Below are 18,335 nucleotides of genomic sequence, written 5' to 3' on the forward strand. Positions count from 1 at the left end.
GAGGTTACTTGTAATTGAAGTAGCAGCAATGAAGATTTTTTGTAATATTTATTTCTTGGGATATAGACATTATTAACAAGACCAGTTTTCTCATGTGTCCCTAATTGGCTTTGGGGAAAGTGATATTGAATGAACTAGTGAATATACTCCATTATTGTTGAGTGGAGAGTTGCGAGGTTTAGACAACATGCAGCAGTGAGCAAGAGCTGGATCTATTTTATTATATTAAGCAAAGTTGTATCATCACCAGATCAGCCGATTGGAAGAGCATTATGGAAGAGCATCATTTGATGGCCTTGACCATTTTTTCTCAACCATCATGATGCTATCATTGAGAAAACAATCTTCTTACAGAAATAATTCAACTCAATACCAGTGGATGACATGTTACTGTTTTCAGCTGTTTAACCTGTCAATATTATAACAGGAATTTTTTAGAAACTTCATGTATGATTTTACAGACAGCAAAGGATTAAGATTTGATATTAGGCTGAATCTGAAACAGATGAAAGATTATATTGTAAACCTCGTGGTTGCTGCCACAGTACTGTTGAAGGAGCTGTGGCTATGCAGTGGCTGATATCAAGGTAAGGTACCCACTTATTCCTCTCCATAGGTGCTGCCTGACTTGCTGATTTTGTAGGATTTTTGCTTAACATACCTAAAACCTAACTCTTTCACTATGTTATAAGCAAATAAGTTTTACTGAGAGTTTTTTATTTCTTTTTATTTATTCAAAAAAACACAATTGGGGTTCATATGAGAAAGGAGCAAAGAGGTTAAGGAATCAGATTATAACTGGAGAGCTGAAGCCACACCACTAGTGAAGAAGATGGGAAAAGCCTATGATTTTGGAGGGTGACAGAGGTAGAAAAGGTCAATGTGCGGAAAAACTTTGCCTTCAGCTCCCTTTAACTATATAGCCTCTCACCTTAACATGACTCCTCTAGTTCTAGATTCCCTTGCCCTCAGGAAAAAAAATTCTGATTATACATCCCATCTGTGCCTCTCATTATCTTGTAAGCATCTAGAAGGTTATCCTGCCATCTCCTACATAAGAATAAACGTAACCTAGGTAACTACAGAAAACCATCCTGTTTGAACCTCTTCTACACTCTTTCTAAAGCAGCGTACACAGGCAGCACCTACGGAAATGAATAACTAATTGATGTTTCAGGCTGGGACCCTTCCTCGGGTCTACCCTCTTTGTAATGTTATCACATCGCTCTAATAGGACAATGACCAGAACTGTACACGGTATTTTCTAGCCTAAGCAATATTTTCTGTAACTGCGTCATGGACGTACTAACTTGTACTCATTGTTGCCATCTATAATCATTTTGATCATTTGGGGGGAATGTGCACTGTGATAAGTTAATGGAAATGGAGATCAATAAACAAAATGCTGATCATTTTGACCTCTTGTTTTTGAAGCCTTTTATTTTGTTAGAACCTTTACTGGACAATAAATCTATAATTTTTAAGTTGCATTTGTTAAATAATTGGTGATATATATAGAAACCATAGAAAAACTACAGCACAGAAACAGGCCTTTTGGCCCTTCTTGGCTGTGCCGAACCATTTTCTGCCTAGTCCCACTGACTTGCACACGGACCATATCCCTCCATACACCTCCCATCCATGTATCTGTCCAATTTATTCTTAAATGTTAAAAAAGAACCCGCATTTACCACCTCGTCTGGCAGCTCATTCCATACTCCCACCACTCTCTGTGTGAAGAAGCCCCCCCCCAATGTTCCCTTTAAACTTCCCCCCCCTCACCCTTAACCCATGTCCTCTGGGTTTTTTTTTACCCTTGCCTCAGTGGAAAAAGCCTGCTTGCATTCACTCTGTCTATACCCATCATAATTTTATATACCTCTATCAAATCTCCCCTCATTCTTCTACGCTCCAGGGAATAAAGTCCAAACCTATTCAACCTTTCTCTGTAACTGAGTTTCTCAAGTCCCGGCAACATCCTTGTAAACCTTCTCTGCACTCTTTCAACCTTACTTATATCCTTCCTGTAATTTGGTGACCAAAACTGAACACAATACTCCAGATTCGGCCTCACCAATGCCTTATACAATCTCATCATAACATTCCAGCTCTTATACTCAATAGTTTGATGAATAAAGGCCAATGTACCAAAAGCTCTCTTTACAACCCTATCTACCTGTGACGCCACTTTTAGGGAATTTTGTATCTGTATTCCCAGATCCCTCTGTTCTACTGCACTCCTCAGTGCCTTACCATTATCCCTGTATGTTCTACCTTGGTTTGTCCTTCCAATGTGCAATACCTCACACTTGTCTGTATTAAACTCCATCTGCCATTTTTCAGCCCATTTTTCCAGCTGGTCCAAGTCCCTCTGCAGGCTCTGAAAACCTTCCTCACTGTCTACTACACCTCCAATCTTTGTATCATCAGCAAATTTGCTGATCCAATTTACCACATTATCATCCAGATCATTGATATAGATGACAAATAACAATGGACCCAGCACTGATCCCTGTGGCACACCACTAGTCACAGGCCTCCACTCGGAGAAGCAACTCTCTACTACCACTCTTTGGCTTCTACCATTGAGCCAATGTCTAATCCAATTTACCACCTCTCCATGTATACCTAGCGACTGAATTTTCCTAACTAACCTCCCATGCGGGACCTTGTCAAAGGCCTTACTGAAGTCCATGTAGACAATATCCACTGCCTTCCCTTCATCCACTTTCCTGGTAACCTCCTCGAAAAACTCCGAGATTGGTCAAACATGACCTACCACGCACAAAGCCATGTTGACTCTCCCTAATAAGTCCCTGTCTATCCAAATGCTTGTAGATTCTGTCTCTTAGTACTCCCTCCAATAACTTACCTACTACTGACGTTAAATTTACCGGCCTATAATTTCCCGGATTACTTTTCGATCTTTTTTTAAGCAACGGAACAACATGAGCCACTCTCCAATCCTCTGGCACCTCACCCATAGACAGCGACATTTTAAATATTTCTGCCAGGGCCCCTGCAATTTCAACACTAGTCTCCTTCAAGGTCCGAGGGAACACCCTGTCAGGTCCCGGGGATTTATCCACTTTAATTTTCCTCAAGATAGCAAACACCTCTTCCTTTTCAATCTGTACAGTTTCCATGGTCTCACTACTTGATTCCCTCAATTCCATAGATTTCATGCCAGTTTCCTTAGTAAATACAGACGCAAAAAACCTATTTAAGATCTCCCCCATTTCCTTTGGTTCCGCACATAGCCGACCACTCTGATCTTCAAGAGGACCAATTTTATCCCTTACAATCCTTTTGCTCTTAATATACCTGTAAAAGCTCTTTGGATTATCCTTCACTTTGACTGCCAAGGCAACCTCATGTCTTCTTTTAGCCCTCCTGATTTCTTTCTTAAGTATTTTCTTGCACTTCTTATACTCCTCAAGCACCTTATTTACTCCCTGTTTCCTATACATGTCATACAACTCCCTCTTCTTCTTTATCAGAGTTGCAATATCCCTTGAGAACCAAGGTTCCTTATTCCTATTCACTTTCCCTTTAATCCTGACAGGAACATACAAACTCTGCACTCTCAGAATTTCTCCTTTGAAGGCTTCCCACCTACCGATCACACCTTTGCCAGGGAACAACCTGTCCCAATCCACGCTTTTTAGATCCTTTCTCATTTCTTCAAATTTGGCCTTCTTCCAGTTCAGAACCTCGACCCTAGGACCAGATCTATCCCTGTCCATGATCAAGTTGAAACTAATGGTGTTATGATCACTGGAACCAAAGTGCTCCCCTACACAGACTTCTGTCACTTGTCCTAACTCGTTTCCTAACAGGAGATCCAATACTGCATCCCTTCTAGTTGGTCCCTCTATATATTGATTTAGAAAACTTTCCTGAACACATTTTACAAACTCTAAACCATCTAGACCCCTAACAGTATGGGAGTCCCAATCAATATATGGAAAATTAAAATCCCCTACCACCACAACTTTATGTTTCCTGCAGTTGCCTGTCTTGAATAATTTTCGCAGGTGGTCAATTAATGTATTTGGCTGTATCTTTATCTTTTATTTCTTCCAGTGGTTAGTGTCAAATCTCATACCACCTAAAATGAGTTGAGTGTTGTGTTTCTTGTGCTTACAGTAAAAGATCATGTTCTCTATACTTGCTGGATATATATATATATATCAATTATTTAATGTAATGGTCTTCATCAACTTTTATTGTGTGTTAAAACCAAGGCTTCACTGCATATTAGTACATTTTTATGTTCTGTGTGTTCCGCTCATGTCTTTTGGATATTCTAGAAATTGTTACTCTTGTAGTTTAAATAATCTAAAAGCCTGGAGATTCAAAATAGTGTTGTGAAAGCCTGGACAGCATGTTGAGTTGACATCAAAGATTCCTCTCCCTCACACAGAGCAATGACGAGGAAGTGAGGAATGGTGAAATTTCCCAAAGACCCGTTGATCTGGAAGCATATTAATGACAGCACTGAAGAATTTACTTATTCTGTATCTTTGAAGTTTACTGCACTAGCCACATGCACAGTGAAATGCAGTTGAATAAGGATATGTCATAATTAACCCAAGTTTGCATAATGATTCTTTGCAAAGTCAAAGTAGAGTTTATTCTTATATGTACAAGTACAAGCATGCAATGAAAATCTTACAACAGCATCACAGACATATAGCATTAGATACATATCATTCACAAGAAAAACAGAAGTATAAATTATATGAAATAATGCAAGAAAGAACACACTTAGAACATAAAATGTCCATTGTAGTGCAAAATGGTCATAATATTGCTGTGGTAGTAGTTAGGGTTGTGCAGCTTGATTCAAGAACCGAATGTTTGAAGGGAAGTAGCTGGTGTTGAACTCGGTGCTGTGGGATTTCAGGCTTTTGTACCTCCTTCCTGATGGTAGCTGGGAGAAGTTATCATGGTCTGGATGGTGGACATCTTTAATGCTGGATGTAACCAACTTACCATCTGGGGGAGAGAAAATGTCCAGGGTATGTGGGGGGTCATTGATTATAGTGGCTGCTAAGCAGTATTCATTTGGATAGAATGCTTTCTATGATCTATCTATAAAAGTTGGTGAGGGTCAAAAGGGATATGGAAGTAGAGATGCTGTTATGCTTCCTTGGCCATGCCATCTATGTGATTAGGCTATTGCTAATGTTCACTCCTAGGAACTTGTAGCTCTCAATCCTCATGACCTCAGCACCATTGATGTTAACAGATGCACATGCATAACGTCTTTTCCAATACTTTGTGAGCAGCTCTTTTGTTTTTGCAATACTGAGGGAAGATTGTCGTCATGACCATCTACCATGATGACTATTTTCTTCTAGCACTCTGGCTCATCATTATTTGAGATTTTGCTCACTACAGTGGTGCCCAGGAATATAGCTACGGGTTCAGAGCAGAATCTGGCTAAACAGTCATGAGTGTGTGGAGAGTGAAGCTGGGGTCTGAGGACATAGTCTTGTACAACACCAATACTAAGAATAACCACAACAGAGGTGTTGCTACTTATCATTACTGGTTGTAGTCTGTTGGTGAGGAAGTCAAGGATCCAGCTGCAAAGAGAGGTGTTGAGTCCCAGGTCAAGGAGTTAGAGATGAGTTTCTGAGGCATTGTAGTATTGAAGGTAGAGCTGTAGTCATTAAACAATAGTCTCATGTAGCTGTCTTTACTGTCCATATGTTCCAGGGATGAGTGTAAGACTAGGGAGATGGCATCTGCTGTGGACTTGGTTTTTTCATTTAAAAATATGCTTTTGCTGTCATTTGGCTGAACTATGTAAGTTTTCAGTATTCTAATATGTAATGAGTTTAATGTCATAATGTTTGACTGTATTTTCCAAAAATATATACTTTTTAATTCTTTAATAGGTTATTCAAGTCAAGACTTAAACTTAGATATGAAAGAGAGATAAAGTGAGCTTTTTGTACACCACAGCAAATGGTAGAAAGCATCATTCTCCACTGGGGTTCCACGAACATTTATCCTTAAGTGTTAAAAGATTTATTCCAAGGTTGACTCTAAAATGAATGAAAGAAAATGGTTAAGAATAATGAATATTGTGAAAGAATTATACATACAGTATTGTTGTTCTTGTGGACTCCATCGTTAAACTGTTTCTTAACCAAGTGGCTTCCTTTATCAAGTTACAGAATCCATGGAAACAGACATAGCTGTGGACAGGGTTTCAAACATGCTGCTTATTTGTTTCGCTGATGTTTGTTGACATATTAGATATGCATGGACAAATGTTAAAGTGAAAAATCTTTTTAAATTTAAGCATATTAACATCAGAAGAGTTTTCTGATAAACTAGCTTTTACTTTTGTTACTAATGTCTGCCTTTCTTGTTTTTATTCACTGCTTGGCAACCATGCATTGATTTGCACATTCTTTTGTCTTCATTAATTAAGTGATGCAATTATCATGAACTGCAACACAATCCTCCTCAAACAAAACCTTTTTCAAGAAGAATAGAAAGTCTGCCAATGCAACACGCGTCACAGATGTATGGAGGATACTGAAAACAATAACTGCAAAAGCGATTTACAGAATGGGGCCAAGAGCGTTGTACAAGCTTAGTTCACTGCAGATGCCACTAGGGACATACAACGGGTTCCCCTGGACACAATGCCATTTAGTGTGCAGTTAGTGAAGTGAAATTAATGCTCAGCCGTTTGATATCAAGTTTAAGATTACTCAGACCCATTTGTCAACAATGTCAGACATATCTAAAATAATTGTAGCACAGAATGTTTATGTACAAAGTATGTAATGTAAGCAAGGCACATGTCGTTTTCTGGCATCTTGTACAGAAGTAAGACAGCAATGGATAAGTAATTTGATGCTGTTGAGATCACCCCATAGAGGGATGAGAATAAAATAGAACTGCTATTTTATTCTGTACTTTACCCTATTCCGCACTAATGTATGTTTGCACTAAACCTGCAAGATATCAGTTGTTAACTACATATTATTCAGTGAATTTAATTTCTGATTCAAGAAGTCTCTTTTAATTGTCATCAGATTAATTTATCATTTTTCCTGTATACATTTATTACAATAATGACTTGTTGCAAATTTTCCAACGATCAGGAGCAAGTGGTGCTGTATATAATTGACAAGAAGGATTCTTGTGTCTGGTATAAAGACCTGGGCACAAATCTTTTCAGAGCAAAAAAAAGAGCATGCGGCCTCTTATATAAGAAGTGGGAATAGATGCGTGCACAAATTTTGTTTTGTTCCATTCAAAATGTGACCTTAGATTATGTGGTATCAATTGGAAAGAACTGCCCCTGAACTCTCTTTTACTGTGAAGCAATTCAGCTGACGTTTCACTGTATGGTATTCATAAGGGAGTCTGAGTAGAAGCTGAAACCTCAGAGACCCTCTTACAACTATTGTTATGAACTTGAGGAAGGCAACTGTGAAGATGCATGAACGGAAGTTACAGTGTGCATTTTAGACACTTTCTAATTTGATTACAATTTCCTAGTTTCAGTCAAGATATTCAACCTGAATTATGTTGATGAGAATCGCTTGGAAAGACAGCTGTCAGATGCAGATGTTAAATAAAATGAAATTCTTGTTGAAATTTGCTGCCAAATCTAATTAGAAGAATTCCCTGAGCGCAAGAGTTTTTTTTAATTCCTTTTGTCTGCTTATTCAATGACCGTCTCAGTCATCCGGTAGTAATTGCATGACAGGAGAATAATAAGTGGCATTTATTTGTTCAATAAGTCCATGTCCAGATGGAAAAAATTGTGGTTTGAAATACTGATAATTGTCTATAGACTCTCCTTGCATGATACAGACTGTTTTCCTTCCCCCTGAAGTTTTGCGGATGCCATTGCCAAACAAAGCAACTGTGACAGGAGTCACTGTTTCTTGCAAAATACAATTTTTCTTCTCTCACTTTACTGATATCTCAAGACATGAGTTGAATCCTAAAGTCAGAGATGCATGCTGGAAAATAAGTATCCGAGATAAATTCAATGTTCCCAGTAACAGTTGTCATGTCCACTATATGAGATTTAATCTTGTTGCCATGATTGTGCATTGTTGTTTATCCTCCAAAAATCAGTAAAAATAGATTGCTTCTGCTATAATTTAGTATTTGTAGAAAATCAAGGAAAGTATTTAATAATCATGTCACAAACTTAAAACCATTTCTTTCTAAGTACGTAGCATTATCATTTTAAAATGTAGTTACAAGATCAGACAATGAGTCATTTGTATTGCCTAGATCAGATTACAACTCCCCTAATCAATGCAGAGTTTACAGATTTGGACAGTTCCTTCCCCAGCTGTTAAACTATTTAATATGCTAAGACTATAGGGAGGATAATGTGGTCTATCTCCAAGGAAGGCGCTAAGTAGAGCTGAACTGGTGCCTTCTAAAACTGCTTTGGCATGACTCTGGAGTTGGTCAAGCCAAGACTATGCAACACAACTTCGCTAAGTGATGAATCACATTTCATAAGGTTTAAGAAATCCATGTGACTGTTATTGTGGAAGTATATTTTGACTATGCATGATTTCTGAGTGAATCTTAATCATTTTACTACAAAATGTTCATTGAAGATGAAATTTATTCAGGGATCAGTATGAAATAGAATAATGTTAAAAGAAAGAGCTTATATGAATGAATTATTCATTTTATGAATACAGATGTCAATGTTTAGGGTTTATTGTCCTTGAAGGTGATGGTGAGCTGCTTCCTTGAACCCAACACTCACAACACGCTGGAGGAACTCAGCAGGTCGGGCAGCATCCGTGGAAAAGATCGGTCGACGTTTCGGGCCGGAACCCTTCGTCAGAACCGGGCCCGAAACGTCGATCGATCTTTTCCACAGATGCTGCCCAACCTGCTGAGTTCCTCCAGCGTGTTGTGAGTGTTGCTTTGACCCCAGCATCTGCAGATTATTTTGTGTTCCTTGAACCCAAGTAGTCTTCTGGTAAACGATTTCTTAGAGCACTGCTCAGTTGTGAATTGCAAGATTTTGACCGAGAGGGGTAAAAAAGAACAGTAATGTGATTCCAAGTCAGGGTGATGTGTGCAACTTTGAGGAGGAGCAGAAGGTGGTATTCCCATGTGCCACTGCCTTTATCCTTGTTAGTAAAAATCATGAGTTTACGAGGTGTGAAGAGAGTAGTCTTGGCAAGTAACTGCAGTGCATTTCGTAAATGGCATATTCTGAAACCACAGTACAGTATAATGATAGTGGAAGGGAATGAGGTTCGGGTTGGTGGAGGTGCACCACCTAAGCAAGCTTTTTTATTCTGATGATAGCAAACTTCTTGGCTATCAGGAGAGCTGTGGTCACCATTCTATGGATAGGGTGCTAAAAGGAATTCACTTCCTGCAGGAATACCAGCCTCTGACCTGAACTTGCAGCCTGCAATATTTATGCAGCTGGTGCAGTTGAGTTTTTTAATTTTTGTTTGTTTCACCTAGATTTTCTAGTGTCCTTCAGTACTTTAAATTTTAAAAAACTGGTTTGATCAAACTTTTGGTCAGCAATCCTACTATTTCTTTAAGTAACGTGTCATGTTCTGATAAAAATGCACAGGGAGACCAAAGAGAGTGCAGAACACAGCAAGGCCAAGATTGTTGAACCTGAACGTGAGTCTCTTTTTCCATTAGACAAATCTTGGTGCTCAGCAATTGCAGGATCTGGGATCAATGCTTGGATGCCTTTATAGGGTTTGGGAAGGTTAGGATATGGAACAAAGCTGATTAAGTGAGAAATCAAATATGGTTTGTGTGGTGCGATACAGACGCAGGATTTGACATTGCTTCGGTTGAGGGAAAAGGCTCAGATATTGGGATGCTGAGTCAGGCGGATTGAATATTGCTATGCAGGGAGGTTGTTGAAAATTTAAATGTTTTTGGAGCACGAGTATGCCACTTGCATTTGAGCCTGATCCGCCATTTAATAACGTCATGGCTTATCTGATTTTGACCTTAACTCTGCATTCTGTGCATCTTTGTGAGCCTTTTTTGTTAAGTATATCTCTCTCTGCCCTAAAAAATACTCTAAGCCTCTGTTTCCGTTGTCCTTTATGAAAATGAGTTCCAAGCTTCACAATGATAGCAATCCCCATAAGAATACAAGATACCACTCTGTCACCTTTCCTAACTACTTGCTTTATCTGCACGGACTCCCAGATCCCCCTGCGCCTTAGAATTCTTTTATTTTTGCTGTCAAAATGAATAATTTCATATTTTACTCTTATCTGCCAGATTTTTATCACTCATTTAGACTGTCTACATCCCTTGGGAGCCTCTATAAATTCTCTTCATAAATTACTTTCCGACCCAACTTTGTGACATCAGTGTATTTAGTAACCATATTTTTGGTGCCTTCAAATTATTTAAATAATTGTGGAGCAGACTCGAGGGGTCAAGTGGCCTAATTCTGCTCCTACATCTTATAAATTGTAAAGTGTTTAGCCCAGTACCAATCCATTGTTACATCGTGCTAATCAGAAATAGACCTATTTCTGGTGAATCAGCCAGCCTTCTTTCCATGCCAATGTGTTACCTCCCCCATCATGAGCTTTCATTGTCTCTACAATAACTTCTGACAGACACATTATTCAATACCTTACGTAAATCTGGTATAATTCAACTTTATCTATAACACCACAAAATTTCAGGAAATAGTCAAACACAATTTTTCTTTCCCAAAGTAATCCCTGGCTTGACCTGATTAAATTGAATTCTTTAAATAATCTTGCCAGAACAACCCTAAGTAGTTTCCAACCTTTTCCCAAAGATAGATGTTAAACTACCTGCAATTCCCTGCTTTCTGTTTTCTTGTGCTTTTTGGATAAAGGAATTGGGAATTAGTATTTTTTCAGCCCACCTGAACCTTTCTGAAATAGAGAGGTTCTTGGAAATGTAAAAGAACTGCATCATCTATCTCACCACTACTTATAAAACACTCAGATGAAGTTCTTTGGAAGGCAGAGACTTTATCAACCTGCAAATCCACCTGTTTTCATTGTAGCACTCACTAGTCTGGTGAATACAGTTTTCTGTGTACATCACTTCTTTCCAATTTCCAGTATAGATTATTTCTGGGATGTTTTTTATATTCCTGATATTGAAAAAGAGATTGGCCTCCTCTTAAGTCAGCAGTTAGGAGGGAGGTGCCAGGAAGCCATGAAGTGAGGAACTAAAAGCTTCATTGAGAGCTGGGTGAAGAGGACCCTAGCTTATATTTTGGTAAGAGTTCTGGGGATGGAAGCAGTTTATGAAGCTGACAACACTTGGGGCCACGGAAATGAAAGGGAAACAGTTTAAATATAATTAAGATTCAAGATTGTTTGTTATCATTCTTCAGTACTCAAGTGTAAAGGAGAACAAAATGATTGTTACACCAGACCTGATGCAATATAAGAAATACACAATTAACATAAAGAATGCAATAAAAAACAAAACAAACACAACAAATATAAATATAAAGGCAATCCTAGAAAACACATTGTACAAGTAACTGTTATGTGCATAGACTGATCATAGGTACATGAAGTGACACTAGGTGGTGTGCATGTTGTGTTGTTGGGGGTGATGGAATGGGTTAATGAGTGGAGGTGTTGATCCACCCTACTGCTTGGGAAAGTAACTTTTTTGAGTCTGGTGGTCCTGGTTTGGATGCTGCGTAGCCTTTTCCCAGATGGGAGTGGGACAAAAGTCCATGAGTAGGGTGGGTGGATTGGTTCTTCAAGATGTTGATAGACTTTTCCTGACACCTTTCTGTATATATGTCTTTGATGGCGGGTAGACTGGTCCTGGTGATGTACTGGGTAGTTTTAACTACCAATTGTAGAGCCTCCCTGTCCACCGCAGTGCAATTCCTGCACCGCACACTGATGCAGCATTTTAGGATGCTCTCAACTATGCATCTTAGAAGGTCATGAGAATTGATGTGCCTCCTCAGAATGTAGAGCGATTGGCGAGCCTTCCTGACTGCAGGAGGATGTGTCCTGGGACTATGAGAGGTTGTACAAGATATGCACTCTCCAGAGTTTCAAATGGCTCGCAGTTTCCACTACTGTGCCACCAATGTGATGAGGTCTGTGAGTGGTGCGGGTTTTCTTGAAGTCAATAATGCATTGTGAAACTTTCCTCCATAAAAGCAGTGGCATCCAGAGAGCATTAATGTCACATTAACACATTGTGGAGAAAGTAATTTAAAGAACTCCTAGCAGGCAACTGACCTATGAAAAATACTTTACCTTCTGTCAGTTCTGTGGTTCCAGAAATCTTCCTGAATCTGTAGATAAGCTCATCCGTAAAGCGAGTGATGAGGCATGACTGCTGAAGATGGTGCTTGCATGTTATGTATTATTTGTCTTTTCAAACATAATTAATTGCATAATAGTATGATCTATATGATTTTTTTTATTAGAATGAATGAGGACTAATAGTTGTGCTGTTGTATGTTTTTGTGTAGGCTCACACATTTCAGGTTCTGCAGCCAGCGATTAACTACAAGGAAACCCTTAATCATAAGTATGCTTGATACCTTTCAGGTCCCATTTTTTGGTCCCCTCTTTGATGGAGCCATTATAAATGAAAAACTTCTGCCAAGTCTTGTTCGTGCCACAGGCATCAGTGCTAGTCGAGCTGTGAAGTGTCTCATACCCCTGTACCAGAGCTTGTATCCTTTTTCCTTCAAATACAATGCGGCGTGGACTTCATTAAGGTTTGCTTTGATTTACATAAATGTATTGTTCAAGTAGTGTCATGTTCCTGTCAATATGATGCGGCTGTTTATTTGTTCATGATATGTGAACTGATCTGTTGCCACTTGAACAGATTTTAGACTTAATCTCACATTAATAAGGACGTGTTTAGAAATGTGTAGTTTGACAACAATCTTGCATCCCATGGTTATTCTAAGAAGAGTGCAGATATAAGAGAGCTTGTGTTTGGTATTGTAATATTGCATTTGTTCCATCTCAAGGTTTGCTGATTTGAATGGGAAATTATCCTGAGATGGTATTCATAGTGGAAGAAGTGGGTGAAATTAGCCCTTTTATAGAGGTCAACTTTCATTGTGGTTTCCAGGGTGTCAATGAATTTTGTTTCCTTGTTAATGAACTGACATCAAGGTAATTTTACCACATTGACATTATGAAACACAGTTGCATTGCTGCACAGTTTTCCTTGAACATCCGGCAGGCTACTTTAGTGTGTTTTCAGTGCACAATATGAAGAAGCAATATTTCATGCTCATTCAGCCTATTAAAAGGCCAAATTGAGAATTTCAGCTCAGCAAATTAAATAATATCCATACAACATATTTATAGGATAATTTTAGCATGTTACAATATCTGTAGATACTGTAAAGTTGAAAGTGCCTGTATGATATATCTTGCCCTTTTCATAATTGATCTCTGAACAAAAAAAACACTCCCTCGTTGTGACAGTTCTTATTGCTAGAACTGTAAACTCTGATTACATCTGCACTTGACAGATTAAGGAGAATTTAATCAACAGAGGAGATTAATTTGCATCTCAATTGGAGAGAGGTGAAAGAAAAAAAGGTTACACTCTGTAACCAGCAGGTTGCAGAAGAAATCTGATAAGACACAAAGCCTACTCTGAATACTACAGCTGAGTGAAGGACAATATGTAAGGATGTGTTACCACAGCAACTTAAATGTTCTTTGCTCTTTGTTTACCCTCAAGCGTGCATTGCAGTCATTTGGGCAAAAAGTCTACCACTATTAAAATTATGTTTAAAGTGATTTGTTTTCTGTTTGTTATCCAGTCTAACACCAGAAGGAATCATTTGTAGAAAGGAATTGAGTGGACAGTGCAGATTTAGATATGCTGTGGCTAAATCAATTTAATATTTTACTAAGCTGTACTAAATATAATCTTATTGTAAAAGAAATAACTTGTTTTTGGTGTGCCACATAAATATGCCTGTGTATACATTGCTTAATTTGAATTTTCTTTCTCTTCTGGGCAATAAAATTAGTTGACTTGGTGTAGGGAAGATTTCATGTAGAATGAACATTTTTGACAGCATCTCCAAACTAATCCATTACAGTAATTAGCATCACAACAGTATCGAGACGATTTTGCTTTCTGTGTAGAAATTGTGATGTTCATATATATCCTTTTATACTGCCCTGAATAGGTATAGCACCACACAACTGATAATCACAGTGAAATTTATTTTTAATCATTTGTGTAGAACTGGCATAATTGTTTTCTGTTTAGTCATTTAAAGTTGATTGGCAGTTGTGTGTGTGTGTGTGTGAGAGAGAGAGAGAGAGAGAGATACATTTCTGTGGGCTGAATACTGCAACCATGCAACTAAAGCATCAATTTACTTGTGCAATATCTTTTCCAGTTTAAATTTTCAACCTTCTGTGACCCGCCACATCTGAAGATATCTGAGATTAATCTTATGATTATGGCATAAGAGAAACTTTAAAAATTTACTGTGCCAAGTTTATAACATTGGCAATAGAATTGGTAATAGACTGATCATTGAGGACATACAATGTAAAATAATTATTCAAGAATAAAGTTTGGAATTAGGACAGTTGCTTCTTGTATACTGGAGTAGGGAGAATCGATAATCCATTAATAGTTCTTAAAATATTTATACTGGACGTTGTGCTGTTCCGCATAAATTCTACGTAGTTTAGTAGGTTGTGAATTAAAGTGAACATGGCAATACTGAATTCATCTGCTTTTTGAAGGTTTTATAGAAATAGAAATGTGTTGTAAAAGGAATTGCCAAAATAAGAAAACAGTAAAATAGAAGTCTAAGTCAATTAATGGAACTTCCTGCACAAAATATGTTCTAGCTCACTTATAAGAGTGTTCTTTCTTTATATAGAATTGCTACTTGACACATTTTATTGTTTCAGTTTACAATGTGGTCTTTCAATTAACCCAGGTTGTATTTAGAAAGGTTTAGAAGTAGCTTGTCATTTGAATTCTGACTAATTTACCGGTGAGACTAATTTCATTAAGTTTGTTTTTTTTTACAAAAAGTTAATTTTAGCTTGTTTGAGGTAACACCTTTTACATAAAAATTAAGATGGGATCCAGTGTTGTTGCTTTATCAATATGATCTAATTAGACTTCACTTTTGAACTTTCATGTTGTGACCTTATTCTCAGCTATACACAAAGATGTGAATTAAAATGAAGCTGCTGTGAAAGAAATAGCATTAGCAAATTCCTGTTACAGGTCCCACAACAGACACAAGTGCAACCACATGCTGTTACAGTCTGCTGAACGGCATTTATTGTGTACTGCCATCAAAGAGCAAGATCCATCAGGGAATGCATCTCCCTTTATTCCTGAAGCAAAGGCTTGAGGTTCAATCCCCAGGAGAAAAGCTTAAGCATCTGAACTGTTATAGAAAGAAAGTAGGTGCTTGTTTGGCAACAGCCATCAGAAAACATTAAATTCTGCAGCCAGTTCCACAGAAGAGCAAGGGCACAGAATTTGTATCCGTTTGGATAATCATTTCCAGTCACAGGCGGCCTCTGGCAAGAATGGCTTCCAGTTTTTTTACAGATGTCCCATAAGTCAAAAATAGACAGAATCCATTCTTTACTAATCATACCTCCATAATATTGTAATATGGCATCAAAAGCACATAAGACTGATAAGAAAGAGCAATTACTGAAATTGAAAAAAGAGTTACTTCGGCAGTTCATAGGCACAGACAAAGGTGCAGACTTTTGAATTTAATATTATGGGAACTCATTTGTACACAGAAATGTATGTAACCTGGGATGGACTGCAAGTGATTAATGTTATAAAATTTTATATTCCTGAAATGTACATTTAATGTTTATTTATCTACATTGAGAATATTAATAACTTAAAATTGGGGTGCACAGCAGCAACTGGTAGCAATCATTTTGGTCATTATTGTTTTACTGAAGACTTAAGTTTCTTGGTCACAACCAATTGAAATGTTGCTGCTGGGTAGACATTGGCCACAAACCCATTTCAGATTGTTTTGCTGCCAAGCATGATGTAAGAGAAGTACTGAAGCCCAATTTTAGGTTGAGGGGGTTTGGTAAGGTAGTTGGGATCAGAAGACCAGTTGTTCGTGTTTGGAATTGAGGCTGGCTGGCGAGAAGATTGGCATGTGAGTTCTGAAGCAAATGAGATGGGAAGACAACCACTTTGGGGAATATAAGATTTGGATAGATTGGCACTCTTTGTAGGGAGGGGTGGTGGTGTATGGGGTTGGACAGAATTCAGGAGATGCCAGTAGAATAAGTTCAGTGTGGAGGAGGTGGCCGAAAGATAAACGTTAAGTAATTTGCTCACCTATTAGGAGCTAAAGAAGAATAGGACATCAACAGAAGAATAGGGAAGGCAAAAGACACCTTTACGAGAATGAAGAGCATACTGACCATTACTAAACTATGCATGACAACCCACCTCAGAGTACTGAAATGTTACATTTATCCTGTTATGTTACATGGCTCAGAATGGACAATATCTAGTAACGTAGGGAAACAAATATCTAGCGGGGATGTCATCAAACAGAGCAAGCACAAAAAGAGAAATAATGTATGAGATCATGAAAAGGCAACATAACTTCATTGGACAAGTGATTAGGAAAGAGGAGTTAGAATGCACGGTAATTTATGGGAAAGATTGAAGGGAAGAAAGCAAGAGGAAGGCAAAGACAAATGATAATGGAGACAGCAGCCAGAGAACTGGAAATGAATACTAATGAATTGATCCACTTGACCCGAAACAGGAGTATGTGGGCCATAGCAGTCAAAGCTCAAACTGGGCATGGCACCTGATGATGATGATGATGAATGGGATCTAAAGGACTATGGAATGATATAGTTTCCATGTCTCTGATGTAGAAATCATGCCAGGATCATAGAATTGTGACTTGAGAATTGCCTAATCAAATTTTATGGATAAGGTGAATTGACCTAGAAATCTGGAACTGGTCATTATTGTACTTCAAATTTAGGATGGGGGGGCGTGTGGGTGGGAGAGGCAGTGGTGGTGTGGATGAAATTGGATAAATCATTACCTCATGATCCTACTGCTCAACTCCTGCTAGATATCAGAATAGAAGCATTGGTAAATCACCAGCTCCCTTAATGTAAGAAACAGAAACAGAAGGAATTTCATGTACACAAAGTGAAAGTAGAATTGGTCTGGGATTATTTTATGTGTTCATTTTAATAAATTCTTAGCTGAAACCATAAATTCCTTCCAATTTGAGTGAATAAACTGCTTCATTTTATGTGTCTTTTTTTTAAACCATTGGCATTTTTAATTGGTAATGAATTTACTTAAAGCACATATTTTAAATTTGAATGGGAACAGAAAAAAAATTAAATATTTAACAAAGCTTGCTCCAATTAATGTCACCTGCACTTTATGCTGTATGATTTTGTCTGTGACATTTGTATATAATTTGTCTTTATATCCAACTGAGGGATCACCCAAGTGATCACAGCTTCAAGAATTCAATAAAAAAAATTATAGGGAAGCTTCCAGATGTTCTCTTGCTGGCAGATGCATCCCTCTGCAAACTGGAATATGCCTAACGTTAACACAAGGAAATCTGCAGATCCGGAAATTCAAGCAACCCACATAAAAAGTGCTGGTGAACGCAGCAGGCCAGGCAGTGTCTATAGGAAGAGGCACAGTCGACATCTCGGGCCGAGACCCTTTGTCAGGACTAACTAAAAGAAGAGATTTGAAAGTGGGAGGGGGAGGGGGAGATCCAAAATAATAGGAGAAGACAGGAGGGGGAGGGATGGAGCTAAGAGCTGGAAAGTTGATTGGCAAAAGGGATACGAGGCTGGAGAAGGGAAAGGATCATGGGACGGGAGGCTTATGGAGAAAGAAAAGGGGAGGGGAGCCCAGAGGATGGACAAGGAGTTATAGTGAAGGGGACAGAGGGAGAAAAAAGAGAGAAATACATAAATAAATAAGGGATGGGGTACGAAGGGGAGGTGGGGCATTAACGGAAGTTAGAGAAGTCAATCTTCATGTCATCAGGTTGGAGACTACCCAGACAGAATATATGGTGTTGTTCCTTCAACCTGAGTGTGCCTTCCATCTTGACAGTAGAGGAGGCCGTGGATAGACATATCAGAATGGGAATGGGACGTGGAATTAAAATGTGTGGCGACTGGGAGATCCTGCTTTCTCTGGCGGACAGAGCGTAGGTGTTCAGTGAAACGGTCTTCCAGTCTGCATTGGGTCTCGCCAATATACAGTGGCATGCAAAAGTTTGGGCACCCCTGATCAATATT

At 38.5% G+C, this 18,335-nt stretch overlaps 1 protein-coding gene across 8 annotated transcripts in view; it reads left to right on the forward strand.

The window, feature by feature from the left end:
- ralgapa2 (Ral GTPase activating protein catalytic subunit alpha 2) overlaps window positions 1-18,335 on the forward strand; it is a 560,288-nt gene that overhangs the window by 361,002 nt on the left and 180,951 nt on the right. For 7 of the 8 annotated variants that reach the window (XR_011886861.1, XM_072265566.1, XM_072265565.1 and 4 more), the window contains exon 38: window positions 12,582-12,709. Coding sequence is in view for 7 of the 8 variants with exons in the window: in XM_072265566.1 (XP_072121667.1) it covers window positions 12,582-12,709 (128 nt within the window). In the remaining variant the exon portion in view is untranslated. Of the gene's footprint in view, window positions 1-12,581; window positions 12,755-18,335 lie in introns of all 8 variants that reach the window. The other variant, XM_072265571.1, reaches the window with a different exon arrangement.

Source organism: Mobula birostris, chromosome 8 (genome assembly GCF_030028105.1).
Source record: "Mobula birostris isolate sMobBir1 chromosome 8, sMobBir1.hap1, whole genome shotgun sequence".
Classification (NCBI taxonomy): Eukaryota; Metazoa; Chordata; class Chondrichthyes; order Myliobatiformes; family Myliobatidae; genus Mobula; species Mobula birostris.